Raw genomic sequence first — 18,134 nt, forward strand, 5'->3', positions numbered from 1 at the left:
GCTCAGCTGTTTTCCATTACAGTAGCTTCAAGGTATCAATCTGTATGTTCAAATATTTTAATATATGTTCTTCATCTTCATGTTTCTGTCAAAGACTTGCTTAACTAGTTGTTAATACCATTTTTTTGAATGGTAATTTCCTTATTTCCCTATGCCAAGTCTGGCGATGGACTGGAACTAGTGAAAGCAACATTCACATATAAATAGTTGGCCAGAACCACACAGAAACCTTCAGATGCCAAACTATCTGGCTACAGTAAACTGTTGTAACAGTAGGAAATGAGATCAAATTATACTTCACGCTCTATCAAATAAGTCTAGGCTAACATGTCAATATATACTTTATTAAAAGAAAGCCACTTGCTTGGTTTTCACTGTTTCACTTCTTAACTTTCTTTCAAGAATATCTGTCACTGTTCTGGCACCTGCGTCTTGAGAATGTGAGATGTCTGTAGTACATGACTCTCACGATGTCCCCAAGAAGTCCAACCTTTATTATTACCTGAAAACACAGGAAGACAGCCCTCAAGTAGGCGAGTTCCATGTTTTAAGGCCTATATATATGCAAAGATAGACATTGAATTTCAGGTTGTGACTGCAGGTTGTCCAAAAGAAAACTGTTTCTGCTAATCATCAAAACTACAATGCAAATGAATTAGATCAATTTAAAGAGGAGTAGGTCTTTCTTTTTAAATGTAAGTTCCTTAAGCTGCACATCTAAATCCATATTTAGATACATAAATGCCTGATTTTTCAGATGTGATGAATATGGGCAGACCCCAGGAGCAAAGCGTCAAGCTGTATACTGAAAGGAGTGCTGCATTTAACTCACGCAGGGTTTGCTCATGCACAGAGTAATTGAGAAAGAGAATGGGTCACAAGCAAAAGGCCTCAAAGGAAAAAAAAAAAGAAAAGAAAACTAAGACCTTCTCTGTATGTATTATGACAGTTCATGAGTTCATGGGAACTCGCTAAGACAGCTGCAGCCTGCAGCAAACACCAGGAGCACTGCCAGAAGAACTACACCAGCTGCAGGTCTCCCACCTCACTTCTTGCCGACTGAAGCTCATCTTCTTCCCCTGCCCTAGGAGGAGCTCCCATGAAGTGAAGGCCCACAACACGCAAGATGTTGCCAGTTGTGTTTGTGAAATCTCTCTGTCTGAATCAACAGTGCTATCTTTGTCTGACCATACAGGTACTGGAGAACTAGAATCAAGAAAGAGAATTTTGAGCTTAAAGAACTAGCCAAAATATCTGGTAAATTCAAGGTATTAAAAATGCAATGGTAGCAGGATGTGGTCAGATTGTTTTTGATATTTATCTGTTCTGTCTGTATAATAGAACTTAAGCTTCCTTTGTGTGCTAAAAAAACATGGTGAAAACCATAGCTGCCAGCTTTCCTCTCACAGAGGAGGATTATTAATTGTTCACTGAAGGAGAAAAAAACAACAATGGTGACAACCACAGAGATAGGGCACTGACTGCCTCCCCTCTCAGCTGGAGGGGGTCATGTGAAGATAAAGACTAAACTTGGAGAAGAATTAAATGGAGGTGGGGGAAACAGGGAGGGCAGTGAAGCGCGTACTGGCTGTGGGGCAATGCTTCACTGCTAGAAGTAATTCAGCTTGATATTTCACTTAACACACTGTAACCTTTTAGCCACAACCTACAAGGCACTAAAGGATGACTTCAGCTGTAGTTTCATGGCTCTCATAGCTCATGTTCATCCCCTTCTGCTTTTAAATGAAGGATTTTACCTAAAGAACATAAGGCTTCTGGTGCTTAAAGCAAGTACAGCTCTCCTTTGACCACATTACCATGTATGCATGTCCTCCACAAATTAATATACCGGTTCTTTTCATTTACTAAAACATAGGAATGCTGCTTATTTTCTCCTCTGTTTATGTCCATATGGACATGTATAGGTTTTATTTAGTCACACATTTGTCTAAACCAGATATTCAGCCATTTCTCTAAAGGACACAAAAGTAGCTAAAGTGGAAAGGATTCAAACCAGCTCTTTCTTCATCTCCAGTGTGGGAGAAGTGGCTTGCACAGGCCACAGGACTGGAGGACAGCTGCTTGGCAGCTGCATGCACTTGTGTGCTTATGATGGCGTTGTGTGGGAAATAATATATGGCTGCATATACACGGGCATAAGGAGATAGTCAGAGGAATGATGAGTTGAAGAAATGGAATAATTCTAAGAACAGTGAAGAGTGCCATCATTTTTATCTTGTGGGAATGTGTAAGGTTTACATCCCACACTCACATGCCTTCCCCTCCCCTCTGGCAGGTTCATGGTTCCAGTGGAATGTACCTGTAGGAGGATCTGCTTGTAGCAGGGGGACAATCTCAGGCAGATGCACTGACAGTGAGCTGACAACATCAAGATAGAGACCTTGAACTGGTCTCTGTGACAGACAAGGAACCAGGACAGATGACAGAGCACTGAGATGACATATCCATCAAGGTCTTTGTATCTAAGAAGGGTAGAAGCTCCATTTTATTCTGGCCTTATACTTTACAGAGTATATAATCTCTAGTTATTATAAAATGCCCAGAATGTTAGGAAGTTAACCAAAGGCTAAAGAGAGTCTGGTGCAATTTCTTACCCAGTAAATTGGCTGTATGATCACCTAGAAACATCCACAGAGTAAAGTGGACTTTAGACATGTAAGTATAAAAAGAAAAAAATCAGCTTATCAGATTAGGTGCCTATAGGTCCATTGGCACCCATGCTTTTAGTAGTAAAATAGCTTTGTCTTTGCACATGCCCATAGGTTTCTTTGGGTAATGACATACATTTTATCATCTGTTAAGGTCTCATGTCTATTGGGACTGACAAAATACGAAATTGTGAAGACTACTGAGGTCTGATAAGCAGATGGGTCCCTGGCAAAATCAAAGCTTGTTAAAAAGCAGAGCAATCACGGCCATTTCAAACAGTGGCCTCATCCTTTCCACTGTGGCTCAACAGGTAAGGCTGGTGAGCCTGGAAGGTGAGTCGGCTTTACCACACAGTTATCATGCCACGGATGGACTTGTCTAAATTGAGGTACTGCATTCCCAGCCCTTCTTCCAGCCTATAGGATTTTTCCCTAAAGGGACTCTTCTGTGTCACAAAGGACTGATCTTCAGAGCTATGGCTTTTGAAATCCAGAGCCTGAGTGAGATCAGACAGGCTTATGCAGTAATTAACAAGGAAACCTAGGGATTAACTTCACTGTCACTGCACCAGAAGGAATGCTGCACCCTTTTTCTTCCACATTATTATGGATTTCTAGAAATAATTTTCCAAAGGACACATGAAGATTTCTTCAATCTCTTTGTTTTAACTCCCTCAACGACTTTCATGGCTCTGTTCTTCAGCCATCCCATATTGGCAGCTTCTCTTTGCTTTCTGACCAAGGAATTTTCTGCTGGGTAAGGTGAGATCACTATGCTGTCTGCACTGGTGGGTTTTGTTACATAGCGAGCAAGAGATCAGCAGAGCCAAGCAGCTGGTAGGACAGTGAAGTCCATTGTTATAAGCAGGAAGGCTCTTCACAATTTTTTTAAACTCTATTTTAAGATACACCATGATTACTACTGAATAGCCCTGTGCTACCAGTGTGCTAAAAGCAATCTTTTAGAAGGCTTTAATTCTAAGAAAATACTGAAGCGGCTCACTATACAGTAAAAGTATGATTGTTTTTTCCTAAAATACTTCAAAACTGTATTAGGAGAAAATTGTAGCAATTTTAATTCAAAATAAATTATTCCCTTAATTTCAACCTGTTAAGGATTTACCGTACAGCCTTATAGTACGTAATGGACATTGACAACTTAAAGGAATAAGCTGGCCTTAGGAGAAACCTGTTTTTTGTCAAGAAAAAAATTAATACTTTTCAACTAAATTAATTATAAACCCATGTATTTCTAGCATAAGTCCATTATAAGGGAAATCTTTCATTTTAAGAACACAGTACAAAATCAAATTACAGTTTCATACCTGTCCGTCTGTCCCAATGGTGCCTCCACAATCTGTAAGGAGCTCAGACATGTCATAATAGCTAACAAACTCCCACAGACAGGCTTCCAGATTCAGATTGCGATAGAAGCGTAATGTATTGAAGCCTCTAATTGTTGGGCTGTATTGATAGGGAATGGTCTCTCCAATCACATCTGGATTTTTGGTAGCATCAGTCAAGAAACCATGGTGGGTCTTCACTTCCGTGTAATCCAACAGGTTGGAGCATTTATGGTTTCCAACTCTAGTTCCATCAGGGCTAAGTGTCAGCTCAAAGTTGGAGAGCTCTCTTGTAGAAATAACAGGTAGCATGCCTAAAAAACATTAATTTCTATCACTATCACTAAATTTCAGTGACCAGAGTTGCTTAATTTAGCAAGAGTTTGTTAAACACCACACGTTACGCAGTGCTGCTGCATATGCACTTACAGTAATTAATGTAATTAATGTACCTTAGAATTCAAAGAAAGACGATATGCAAAGTGTGTATGAGAATGTTTCCACAAGAATTATGCCTTTGTACTATGAAATGCCAAATAAAATGCTTCTAAATCTCCAACATATTTTTCAATCAGGATTTTGTGTGAATTTTTCAGAAGCAGAGAGCAATTAAATGGCTCTATATTTTCTTAATAAATAAATCCTTCCTTGGTATACCTCTGTGTGTTTCAAAGGAGTTTTACAAAGTGCAGATCTAGCCCAATTTATGTAAACTACGCAATTAATTTGGAAACACTTAATCTTTGCATCAAAGACTTTGTATCAATACAGTATCTTAGGCACCTTGTTGCAAACTGCACTTGTACATTCATCACATTTTTCACTTGTCCCACATGTTAAAAGATTATATTATAATTTTGGATATTTAAAGAACATGACCAGTAAAATATCTCAAATAATAGATTGCTGTATGAGTTCTCTGAATTCCATAGCTGATTTAATCATACCATCAATATGTGGCATAGTGACTGTCAATTTGATGAGATTGGCATAATCAGGATCTTCTGAGCCAGTATAGCGCAATTTGGCAGAGAATGGTTCTGCTCCAACTACTCCTGACATACGAGGTTGACAAAGACCTAATGCAAAAAAGAGAAAGCAATTTTACTTTATGTCCAGCTTAAATAATCTATACTTTCCCTTCCATTATTTTTAGATCAAATTTTTTCCACTATGTAAGTTTCCATAAAAAGGAGAATTTTCTGAACAACAGGTAAATGCTTTGGGCAGCATCTACAACAAGTTTGAAGAGGGATTTATGCAAAAAAGCATTCAAATAGAAATAATTACTTGATCAACTGGATTGCATTTTCAAAATCAGGTGATGATACTGCACCTGTTTGTTTTCAGCTGCATGTGTCAACCATACTTGCAGAGTTAACTGTGAAGTAACATACTGTCTTATAGACAGTCCTCAAGAGGTATATACTTTAATTCCTCTCACCCCCTTAAACACACATAGCTTTACAGAGGATATCTCATCAGTGTTCAGTTGGTTTTGTCACTGGATTGGTGTGTGGACCTATATATGCCTTCACAGGACTCTATGAGCCTCCTGTTCTGTTAGTGACCAAAATGTAATTAGAATAATCGTGTCATAAACTAATTTTAGCTGGAAAGGATCTCTAGAAATACCATGCTCAAAGCAGAGCCAGCTTCAAAGTTAGATCAGGTTGCTCAGGGCCTTGTCCAGTTGAGTTTTGAATTTCTCTAGAGACAGAAAATCTATAACTTCTTTTGGAAACCCATCCCAGGGTTAGTTCCACCTGTTTCAGTATTAGTCCTGGTTTGTAAAATCAGAAGGTTAGATTTGCATCACATAATCTGAGACACAAGCAATTTCTAGTTGCATGGTTCAGTGCAGAAGTGTCTGCATTTTGGCCACAGGAATCATAGCACATTGTCATGTGAAGGCCAAAGGATTGCAAGGCCCTCTAAGAAAGAAACCAGCAGAAGTGGAAAATCAGAACAGTTGCCTTTGCTCATGTTTTGCTCTCTGCTCATTTCTGTGGGATTACAAGAAAAGAGAAGGCAGGGCTCTACTCTTGGAGAACTTATTGGTTCTGGTGGACCACATCTGGCTCAGCAGCTCCAAGTCGGAATATTCTGGCATGAGGAACAAAATTTCTCTTCTGCGCATATCAGTTCTGTCATTTTTTTCTCAAATGCAAGTAAGGAGTGCTAAAGAGGCTACATACAACTTTTTGCACAAACTGACATTCTTTTGAAAATTTGGTCTATGCACTGAAGTGAAGCATCCTCAAAGTTGAAAATATTAAGGATTTTGGCAGGTTACTTGGATCACTGCACTTCTTTCAACGTATCTTCAGGATAATTGGCTTCCACATCACAAGTTAGATCAGGTACTGGAAATTATATATGCATGACAATTCAGTCCTGAGCCTAAGCTAATTAGCCCTGCCAATTTGTGAAGTGTAATCCAAATAATGCATTGTAACACTAAATAGCCAGTCTGTTTCACATAACCAAACTACCTCACTCAGCACAAGATTGTCTGCCTTTAACAAGCGTTACAATGCACCTTGTAGCCAATACCCTAAGAGTCCTCTTTAGGGTGTAGGATTCCTGACGGTGCAAACAAAGGTGATGTGAACCTACAGTCAGAATGCAGAATAAAGGACAGGGGTAAACAGAAATTCCATTTATTGAGCTCCTTAAAGCCCTAACCTAGTCGAAAAGAAAATGTTTCAACTAAAATATTTAGTTGGAAAGGTCAAGAAAATTAAAATGATATTGCAAATGAACATTCATGTAATTGATTATCTACTGTAAGATCTCACAAAACCCAGAAGAGTTAATGTAGCTACAAAAGCAGCACAGATGATACAAAGAATGTAAAATGGCTGCCGAAGGATAATGAAATACATTTTGTAATCTACCTTGATTGCTGATAATTACCCATTCTTTGTATTATACAACAAACAAAAGCATCTGTGATTTCTACAACAAAACAGCATATGCTATCAGACTGTACTTGTGAGAATGTCAGTTCTTCAGCTCTGCTTCATAATGCTATTCAGCATGAGTTTCATGAAAATAGTTGGCTGGGAAAAGGAGGTAGACTACAGTAACTCTGCTGGCTGAGAGAATGCAGCATCAGTTCAGTATTGATTAGGTATCAGAGAATCAAAGAGAGTATCAGAGAAAGAAGAAGGATGAATATTATGAAAATCTCAACTATGAAAAAAATTTTGTCTGTGCCCTGTTATTGGACACAAGTTGCTTTAGTCCTCAATCAAGGAAGAAACCAATTCTCAGGTGTCCAGTGAGGCCTGAATACCAAATGAAGCTTTTCTTCTGGTTAGGTTTTCATAATAGCAGTCCTATGCCTAGCAGGAGATGAGACTGTACTGCAACATTACTACAGCTGAATTCAAAAGATAACAGAAACAATCTTTCATTAATTCCAATGCACATCATATACTGTTCTCCTGAAAACATGAGTTTGCTATGTGGATAACTATCTAGAGATCTGGAGAACTAGCAAAGATGAACAACAATATTCTTTATACAGTTCTCTTCTGTGTTAAGAAGAGAGTTTTTGCACCACCTCTATGAACAACAGAAGAAAAGCTGAGACTGTAATGTTAAAACACCTGATAATGTCATGAGATTTTGTTAGGATGGAATTTCAGAGCCAACACAGGTCTGGGAGTTTTGCAATAGGTAATGATGTCTTACCTTCTGATGTGCTTATAGTTACAATAGGGCTCATAAGCTCAAGACCCTCATTTCCGTCTGAATTAACAGCACGAGCTGCACACTGGACTCGAGAACCAGCTTGAAAGTAAATGGAGTCAAGCGTAATCATCTTGGAGGAAGTGAAGAAGGTATCAAAGTCAATCTCCTTCATGGGGCTAGTCACGCCGTCAGGACCAGTGGGTGCACTCACAAGCCACCGGTATTGTGTCAGAGTATTATTGATGTTCTCACTGGCACATATTGAACCAGTCTTTTCAAAGTCTTCATATTTAGGATTGCAAGCCTGCAGAACAAGGCAAATGTGTTAAAAATGTATTTGGTTCATGGGAAAGGGATTTTAATTTATCAAGAGTCACAAAACTCAACAACATGGAGCTGACACCACCAGTAAATCTCTTAAGAAATTACCTTATTTCGACAGCGATGCTTTTAGCATTGCTATGGTAGATCTAAAAGGTAAGTCTAATTATGTTTATTGAAATAAATATTATTTTAAGTTATGGTTTACAAGTGAAAACCTAACATAGTTATGAAGGTACAAACTACACTTCCACATGCTACTTTAAGTTGAATTTCACCCTTTGATCTAATTCTGCAAGTATAGTTTCAATTTCAAGATTTCCTTGGTTTTTGTATTTAGGAGAACCATTCAAGACATGATCCATTCCTGTGCATAATGAACAGTGTGAGAAATAAACTGAAGATGCAGGTGGACCAAAACCTTTCTCAATGCATATGAATATTCAAGCAAACCTTTCAGTTGCAAAATTACAATGAAAGAAGCCTGCAGTACTTCAACAAACAGGACTAATTTTTCAGTCTGTGACACTCATTGAAAACAATGTCTCATCTGGTGTCTCTAATGATTTCAACTCTGCAAATTAAGGCAAGACAATGCAAGAAATAGTAAGGTCATGCAGTCATAGATATTGTGCAAGTACTACACTGTTCTTAGTGATGAACAAACAAAATATCTTTCCATCCTTTTTGTCCTCCTGAAAATTGATCTGCTATCCAGAAAAATTAGACTGGCTCTTAGGATAGTTCTAGCTTGAATGCATGTGTGAGTCAAAACAACATGGACTGATATTGAGTGTTTAAAATCCAATTGCTCCTTTGGACACCATTCTTAAACTGATTTTGTTCCATTTTTCCATGGATATACTCACGGTAATACAGATGACAGGATAGCCAGCTATGGGACTGGTTCTATCTTTGGCTTTAGAAGTATCATCATATATCAAAAGGGATGCAACTTGAGGAACAGAGGGAAAGGTGACATCTGCCATGCTGTTCATTTCCTCAATGTAAACAATGGCCTTGGCTGTCTGACAATGAAAAGGTAGAAAAGTTCTCTGTGAACATTTAAATAAACAAGGAAATTCAAGCTGAACCTATGTCTAGCCTTTGAAACATTGTCCCCAAATAAGTTCTGAAACCTCAGCAGGATGAACTATTGAGGAAGGGTTGAGACACTGGAATATATATTGCAGAACAGAAAAGCAAGAGCTAAAATGAATTTTTTCTTTTCAGAACACTGAAGATACCAGACCCTTTAACCTCTTGTATTCCAGTGTTCTTGAATCACTTCAGTATTCTGGCAGAACTCTAATGTGCACTGTACACTTTAACACCCAAGGAAAATAGGGTGTTTGTCATCTGCAAAGGCTGTGTGTCTGCTGTCTGGCTATCTGGAGTCAGACTATATATGGTGTGATACCAATGAAGGGGCCAAAGAGTTTGAAGAACATTTTATGCAGAATCAGAGGAATATAGTGTTTATATTAAACTTATAGATGATATAATGCTAAGTAAAATAAATGTGTAGCTACTGCAATTACTACAAGAATAATATTAACATGTTTTTTACAGCAGAAGTTATATTTCACCTGATCACTCTTTCTACAGCATAAAGGTTATATTGTATTGCCAGCCAGTGTTTCTAAGAGGACATCAGTTTTGAGGGCCGATTTTATAAAGAGACTGTGTCTGGAACGATATTTTGAAGATTTCAGTTCTACATAACCTCTGATGGACTCTATGACCCTACGAACCTTATTGCCTTGGCAACAAACTGTTTTGGGTAGGTGCTACTGTGTCAGATGGGATGATCCTCTTTGTCCAAAATGGTGTGTATAAAGCTTAAAAGAAGAGTAAAGCTACGAACCAGAAAGCAAGAAGGCCTGTTTACCAGTCTTCATTGTCGAGGACTTTGCATGTGTTTGTTACCTGTATTTCTGCAACCATGTTCTCATCAGGCTTCAGGTGAACAGTGAAGGCCTCTCTCATCTCCCTTACTCCATCAAAGAGAACTTCAATCTCCACAAAGTGCTGTGTTTCACCTTCCTTAAACTCAATTTCTAAAAAAAAATAATGAGACATGTAAAAATAAGTTTGTTCATAATAAGCTGTAGTTCTAGGCCCAGACATGCAGTTAATATCTTTCCAATTACAGATGTTCATATATTTAGTTTAACCTATTTGATGCTAAAAATAATCATGAATAGGAGTGGACGCATGCAGAAATCACTGAAAATGAGGCATTATCACTATCAAAACAGATTTGCAAAGACCAGGATTTAGTCTAATACAATTAATATTTTGAAAATTATCTAGGACTGATTATTACGTTATTATTATTATTATATTGTGAATTGCTAAAAGACTGAATAATTCTAAATAAAAAGTATTGTCATTGATTACTCAAACAAAATGCATTTTAATACAATGGCATCTTCCAAAAATAAGGCACCAAACCAGTGTTATGCAAAATGGTCTTGTATTTTGAAAAACATTTTCTCTGAAAAAGCTTCTGACGTCATTGTCATACGTTCAGTCTCAGCTGACAGAGTTAGAAGAGTACTGTGATTCTTGGAGGTGTTAACTACTAAAGGAAGCAAAAGTATAGAAACTATTTAACATTTGTGTATGGAATGGGTGAGAGTGCAGTAGGTGCATTTCTACTATCTTTCTTTTCAAAGGATGTCAAATTAACCTAAGATAGCACAAACAAGGAACAGGAACTGAGGAACCAGAAGGAAAAAAAAAAACCAGAAAGACTTGCAGAAAATGATGTTCTGATTAGTATATTGAAACACCGTCACTGACAAAAAATATCAAGCGCTTAAGAGCTCTGCACTCCAAAGGGACAGGCACAACAAGCAGCAGTGGATGAAAGCTGAAGTACTTATGGGAAATAAGGTACAAATTGTAAGAAGTGACAAGGACTGATCAGTGAGGCAAATCACTCAGAAACATTTGACCTCTCCAGTGCCTTCAAACCAAGACTGGATACCCTTTCTGAAGCACATACTTTCTCAAACCAAAAGTTATTTGGCTCAATAGAGAAGTAACTGCAGGTAACTGAGAGAATCTTGCAACCCACAGTGAGTCTGATTAAGTGATCTAATGATCCTTCCAGCCTTAACCATTATTAAGCCATGAAAATACTCATTGTGGTAATAAACATGCTGTGTGAGAGCTAAGAATTTTACTGGATTTCAGTTTGCTACACTTCCTTCAGATGACACAGTTAAGGATGTGGGGTTTGTGCCCATGGCTGAATAGGCAGGCTCCCTAAACCCACCCATGTTCTGAAACCTGTGGGGAAATCCTGCAGATCACAGACATTTCTCAAAGGCTTCTGGGCCCAGAGCTGCTTGTTCTGCAGTAGCATTTTTCCCTTGAAAACTCTGCTCCCATGTGCTGTTGGTGCACAGCAGGGAGACCATAAGCAAGGCAATGCATATAGGTAATGTGTATCCGATAAGAATTAGCTGACACTAGAATTTCCTGTGGTTTTCAGGAGGAAAGAACAAAACTGTAAAATGCAGGACTTAGCAAGCTGTTGACTGGCAATTTTCTTATTACTAGCAACTTTTCTCTTCAACTGTCTCTCCTGGGAAATGCCTCTTCTTCTATGGAATTTGGAGATAGCCCAATGTTGTTGCTGTATGTTCAAAAATAAATCTTATCTTTCAGCTGGACTGAGCACCAATGTAGTTTATCCACAACTGTGAAAACACTCCAGCAATGAACGTTTAATCTTAAAACACAGATTAGTATCATGTATTATCATAAACTTCAGAAGAAAAAAAAAATCACAGTGCTACAAACTCTTGTTAGTCACTCACTAAGCCATGTGGGTGGGCTATTAATGGGAAGAAGTTTATCATCGAAGAAATTTCTCATTCTCTTGTGCAACCTCTTTCCTCATTTATTACTAGTGAGAAGCAGCAGATATTCAATTGCAAAGATATAGAAAGCAAGCTTAATTATTATGAAAGTAGAGGAGTAAACAGAAATAGACATTAATTATTACATAGACCAAAATCCATTAGCTTAATGAATTCCTTAGGAAACAACTACAAAATCATATGCTATGAGTAGATGCTTCTGAAGAGTAACGGTATTACACTTTGCAAATGTTACTAAGGCAGCAGTCACACATTTCTTCCGCAGTTACTTGAGCTACAGATGTTTTCAAAGGAGTCGCAATTCTTTTGTAAATATTTTCACTGATATCTACTAATCCAAGAGCAATTTGGTTGTTGCATACCATGAGGGATCATGTCCACTACAGAATCACAGAATGGTTGGGATTGGAAGGGACGTCTGGAGATCATCTAGTCCAACTTACCTGCTAAGGCAGGTTCACCTAGGTCCATATTGAATTTGAATAGTAAAACATATTAATGGATGTGGTTGCGAAGTATTCTATTCATAAAATTATTTCATGTTTCAAACATTATGTTACAGTCATCAATAAATACAAGTAGCTGGATGTGATAATCATCTGAATGATCCTACCTTCTGATATAGGGTGATAGTCTTCTCCAGAAGTAGCAGATCCATCCTTTGTATGAACTCTCACGACAGAAACCTTGGAAGTGTCTCCCAGACGAAGCACTGGGATTTTTACAACTGCTATTTGCCTTGTGTCCTCTGGTTCACTCACACTAAATTTGGTCTCACCAAACTTAATAATAGCCTCTGTAATTAGAAGAAAAAATGTTTTTAGAGCACACAAATGGGCTTCCAAAAGCCAATAACAACAAAATAATTTCTTACTGTCTGCATCATCCCGAATCTTTATCAGGGTCTCATTTTGTTCACCAATAGTGGCACCAAAGGAAGAATCACTCCTTGGAGTGCCAAGAACCAGACGTAGTTCTTCCTCTTCTTCATGGAAAGTGTCATCCATAAGCACCAGTGTGCAAGGCTTCTCAGTTTCACCTGCAATCATTCGGAAGGTAATATCATGCAGAACATAGGTGTTCTTTGCTTTATTATAGCACTTCTCTCTAAGCTCAAGGAATGACAGGCTGCTTCTGCTGGCCAAGTCATTCACCTTGACACCATATAAGTTAATGAATAATGACAATAGTGAAAGCAGAATGTATTGCTACCTTTACTACCTTTGTATGGAAGCTCACTAATTTAGTGAAATCTCCCATTTTGGGACTTCTCTAAGACAAGTTTCTATTTGGTGTAGCCAATTTGTATATATTGTTCCTTTCCTTTTATCTTAGAAGAAAAAACACCTTAGAATAAAAAACACCTTTTCAGTGATGTCCCCTGCAGCACGTATTTTGAAAATAAATACTTGCATGAGGAAGCAGAGTAATAGAACCTTTCACTAATACTAATTTTGATCTGGAGTTTTTTATTTCAAGCATTTCAGGCCTTTTTAAGATACTCTTGGACTGTGTGGACCTTCACTTCTATTATTCCATTTGATTTTAATGCCTTTATACTTCCATTAGTTCCAATTACAATGAATATCACCTTAAAAATCTCTAAAGTTGCAAAATGCTCAGTTAGAGCACTCACAAATCACTGTGCCTAGACTTATTGGATGTTCTGAGACTTTGGGAAAAAAGCCTTGTCTTTGGCCTTCTACAAGAACAGCAAGAGTTATGAGTGGTGTGCAGAGTGTCAGGCTCCCAGTGTCAGACACAGTGGGATTGTCATCACAAGAATTACTCCTACATGCCTTACAAAAGAAAGAGCTTAGGACATGAGAGAGATGAGGTCAATTTACAGTATTTTTTCATTATTATGTATGCAAAACCAAACTAGGCTCTTCAAGATGAAGAACCGGATCAGGACTCCGACAGCATTCATTTTCTGAGGTGCTTTTTTCCCCCTATAGAAAATAAATTATCCATTAGGAGGAGAAAAAACAATCAAAATATTCATCCTACTCATTGTTACACGGGAAATGTGAAAACTGTACTGAAAGTGCTGCATGTTAAACAGGCCTAAGAAGCTTATAAAACCAAGATATGATCCAAGTAGAACTCTTTGCTGCTTCTCTTCAGGGAGAAATGATAGAGTGAAACTCAAATAAAGAGGAAAATCAGTTCCTAAGGGACCCAGATCCACTAATCCTAACAAGTTGGACTCTCTTTCCTAGTTGCACAGAAGCACTGACAAAGGCATGGAGTCCATGACAACAGTAAAAGGTGAAGCTAGCTCTAAATAAAGATAGACTGAACAACTCACTTTACAAGAGAACTGTGATACATGTCTATAGAAAGATGAAGCCTGTCATTGCTGTGATAAGGGCATACCAAGGATTTCATACTCATGACAGAACTTGTTTAAGGCCTGTCAAGAATATAATGTGCATGTAAAATTAAAAGACTAAAAGATTAAACTGTCTTTTGCACAAACAGAGGGAATCAGACAATATTATTTTAAGGTAGTAACACTGATTTATTTGTGTTTCATCTCTGAGGTGAGATATTAAGTACATGATACTAGTGAACTACCTTAGGAAAGCCTCCCTGGGAAAGAAATTCAAACAGAAATCAGAGTTATACACTGCTGAAAGGTCTATTATTCATTCCAGTGCAAGTCAAACATATTTATCAGAAATCTGCCTAACAAATAGCAGAGCTTCTGAAGTTTCCTTTCTGACAGCAGGTCTGTGCTTCTGTTATTGTGTTACTCTGAACCCGCTTCTGCTACCACAGATCAAAAAGACTCTGGCACTCAGGCTGGACCTATGTGAAGATATGTCCCATTAGTTGCTATTGATTATTCCTCTAGATCGGAAGTGGAGCAAAAATTGACATCACCTGTGTGCACTCTACCCACTGTGTATGGAAAAAAAGTTTTTCCAGAGCAGACTTTTTGGCATGACTCTAAGAGAAGACACAATTAAAACAAAACAAAACAACCAAAGCAAAGCCAGGCAAAACAAAACAACCCAAAACCTAGTAGACTTCTAAAATAAGATCAAGAACTTACCAGGAAGGAATGTGATGATGGAACTGTCAGTATTAGGACGCTCTTCAAAGTCCATCATTACCTGAGCTGAACCTTGCCTTGTGTAGCATCTCACAGTGGATTTGTATCGGATATCTCCACTCCTGTATATCATGGCAGAAATCTGTCCATCATTTTCATTGCCTACATGTACAGATTCTTTAAACTGCATCTTAGGCACTGGGCAGAAAAACATAAAAAGCATGTGTAAAGTATAATTGCAAAACTTACCATACCTTCCCTCCACTATTTCTAATTTGGTTATGTTCCACTGTACCAGATATATACCATAAGCATCTAGGCAGCAAATGACTTAACATATTGCCTACAGCTAAAACATGTGTGATTCAAAAGGAGAAGTGCTGTCTGTGTATTGCAGTCATCCATCTCCTGCATAAATCTGAAAAACCACAAAAAATTATTACTCACAGTCAGAGATTGAGTCATTAATGAAGATGGTGGCCTTGCTGGGTTCTCCAAGGGCAGCATTCATTGGCATCCTTAGCACAAGCTCGAACTTCTCTGTTCCTTCCAACACCGGCTGTCCAAGGTCATCTAGAATTACCACGCGAAACGTCTGCATATTGACTCCAGGGGAAAAATCCAAATGACGACTGATGCCTACATAATCTATTCCAGCTATCAATGAAAAGGAGATAAAAAATATCAATGAATAAACAGCAATACATGCAATCGAAAATATCTACCATTAGGCAGTTAATTTTAGGTAATTATTTTTAAACATAATTTTTAAATTTGCTAAATTTGGCAGTCATGTAAAACAAAAATATCTTTTGACCATCTAAGTCGAACTATACAATAGAAAATGTTGATATTAAGTCAGTTTTTCTTAGTGATACAAGCCACAAAACAGGGCTGATTTTGTTCTGTTGTAAACCAACAGTTATTCCACTAAAGCTAATAAAGCTTGTTTTAAGTGAGAAATTAAACTAAGCACAAAGCTTTGAGAGAGTCTGGAGATGAAGCAAAGTCTTTTGGTAAGAAAGTTCATATTATTCTGTAACAAAGTTGGAAGTTTTGAGACCATAATGTAAAAAGGGAAGGAGAAAAGGCCAGTGAGCTGGCTGTAAGGAAGAACTGCAGTTCAGAGTAGTTGTGTAACACAATGAATGGAAACTAAAAGAATCTAATTTGGTACAGACCATGCCGGGTGGCGTCTGGCATCTTACTGTTAAAGACAGACTGCTCTGGGTCTGGCTTCCTTTTATGTTTTATTTTGTGTTAAGCAAAACAAGCCAAGCCATAACAAACCAATGAGAAGGAACAAAAAAAGATACTGAGTGAAATATTACACTGTATCCTGGATCCAAAACATTAAAGGAACCTATGACTTTAGTGAAGGACTGAGTTCAAATGTTTGTTTTTGAGATGATGAGCAGCAGAGCTGTTGAACCAAAGCTTTGGGGGAAATTGTTTCATTGAAATTGAAATGCGGCTTGGAATTCTGTGATTTTGACAAAATTTGTCAAGATTAAAGGCCATTATCAGATGGGCATTCGCTGGAGTCCCTGCTGCTCTGCTCCAGAGCTCAGCATCTCAGGCAGGATGTCAGGACTGGCAGCTCAGTGCAGCAGATCCACTGCTGTGCTCTGTAACACCAAGAACCGGGTTCATGGCTTCACAGGCAGCCAAGCCATGTCAGAGCTTTCAGGCTGTGACCAACAGACTGGAGAGCCCAAGAGCTGTGTCATTCATTCCCAGTCCTGAATCCTAGAGGTGCTGGCACAATGAATTAAGATTCTTATTGTAAGGAAATATTTCTTTTCCCCCCAGAAAAACTTCAATATTCAGGATGAGATAAAGACATCAGGATCATACAAAGCAAGTTCAGAAACACAGTAATCATATATTTTTTTCAGACTTCATAGTTTTATTTTTAATGAGAAATATGATGTTTATCATATGTGTTATGTATGATACATATATATATGGTTTTCCTGAAATAACAATAAAGTTTTAAAGAACATTGCCTCACTGAAAATTATTTCAGAAGATAAACTCTAGTGTCCAGTTACACTCTGGATAAGCATCTAAGAGAGATAATTTTTGTGCTGTCTGTATATGAATGTCTTAGTTTTAAACATTGTGGTTTGTGAGAAAAAAAAAATCAAGTACATTAACACTTGATTCTGCACAGAAAGGTTCTGTCAAAACATCACTGAACCACAGAGCTGTCACAATCCTCTTGCTGAACAAGATACTAGATAATAATTTCTCATTGTCTACAGTAAAATTGAGAGGAGCAAACTCTGCACGCTGCCAGTGATTTTAACTCTGTGCCCAGTGTGCTGTTGAGGCAGTAATCAGCTGCCTTTGTGCGAAAGTGTTCTATATGAGTATCTGAAGACATGTCTCTTAGTGCTGGATTTCACAGTTGCTCCTACTCTGGTTTCTTTGAGAGAAATTCTGTGCCTACTTAATTTGTTCTACGAAGAAAGATCTGCTAAGAGCAAAAGACATATAAATTTCATCTGATGTAGCGGAATCTGTATCAGGACCAAATGTACTAGCATTTGTTGTTGAGATGTGTTATGAAACTAGAGCAAAACAATAACTTACCCTCTGCAGTTATTGGTTCAGACTTGCGAGACCTCACTGTGACAGATGCCGCTTTAGACAGATCGGTTCCTGTCCTCCAGACATGTACCTCAACATAGCCAGCACTCTCATCAACGTAGTATTCATCATTTCCAAAGTAGAATGCTGGCTCTGATGAAAGAAGAATAATATTTGTAAATGTTTCTTTACCTTACATTAAAGGTAACAAGAGAGAATAAAATCCACATTAGACAATGGAGAGCACTTCGCTACTTTCAGTAAGAGAAATAAAGCTTTTTTTTAAGGTTTAGAATTTTTCTAGGTTTTTTTGGCTTCCTTTCAAGTATTGGTTTGTCTATTCGGGGACAGCAATTATAAACCAAATGTGTTATCTCATTAAACTTATTTGAGCTCAGTCCTGTTCACAGGCCAGAAAATTCCTTGCATTTTTTACTTTGGTGGAAACAGACAAAGGTGAATATAGATAACAAAACCTTAACTTGAATGTTCTCACAGATTCCTGTTGCTAAAAACAGACTGGTGCATGATGTATAACTAAGAGTTG

At 37.9% G+C, this 18,134-nt stretch overlaps 1 protein-coding gene across 1 annotated transcript in view; it reads right to left on the minus strand.

The window, feature by feature from the left end:
- The window catches only part of FREM2 (FRAS1 related extracellular matrix 2), a 134,082-nt gene that overhangs the window by 22,559 nt on the left and 93,389 nt on the right, over positions 1-18,134 (minus strand). Inside the window, exons 7-16 of the mRNA XM_065631883.1 lie at positions 17,591-17,740; positions 15,440-15,649; positions 14,993-15,190; positions 12,806-12,970; positions 12,545-12,727; positions 9,965-10,095; positions 8,905-9,063; positions 7,715-8,018; positions 4,960-5,091; positions 3,995-4,326 (exon numbers count right to left, since the gene is read on the minus strand). Coding sequence (XP_065487955.1) covers positions 3,995-4,326; positions 4,960-5,091; positions 7,715-8,018; positions 8,905-9,063; positions 9,965-10,095; positions 12,545-12,727; positions 12,806-12,970; positions 14,993-15,190; positions 15,440-15,649; positions 17,591-17,740 — 1,964 coding nt within the window. The remainder of the gene's footprint in view (positions 1-3,994; positions 4,327-4,959; positions 5,092-7,714; positions 8,019-8,904; positions 9,064-9,964; positions 10,096-12,544; positions 12,728-12,805; positions 12,971-14,992; positions 15,191-15,439; positions 15,650-17,590; positions 17,741-18,134) is intronic.

Source organism: Caloenas nicobarica, chromosome 1 (assembly GCF_036013445.1).
Source record: "Caloenas nicobarica isolate bCalNic1 chromosome 1, bCalNic1.hap1, whole genome shotgun sequence".
NCBI classification, from domain to species: domain Eukaryota; kingdom Metazoa; phylum Chordata; class Aves; order Columbiformes; family Columbidae; genus Caloenas; species Caloenas nicobarica.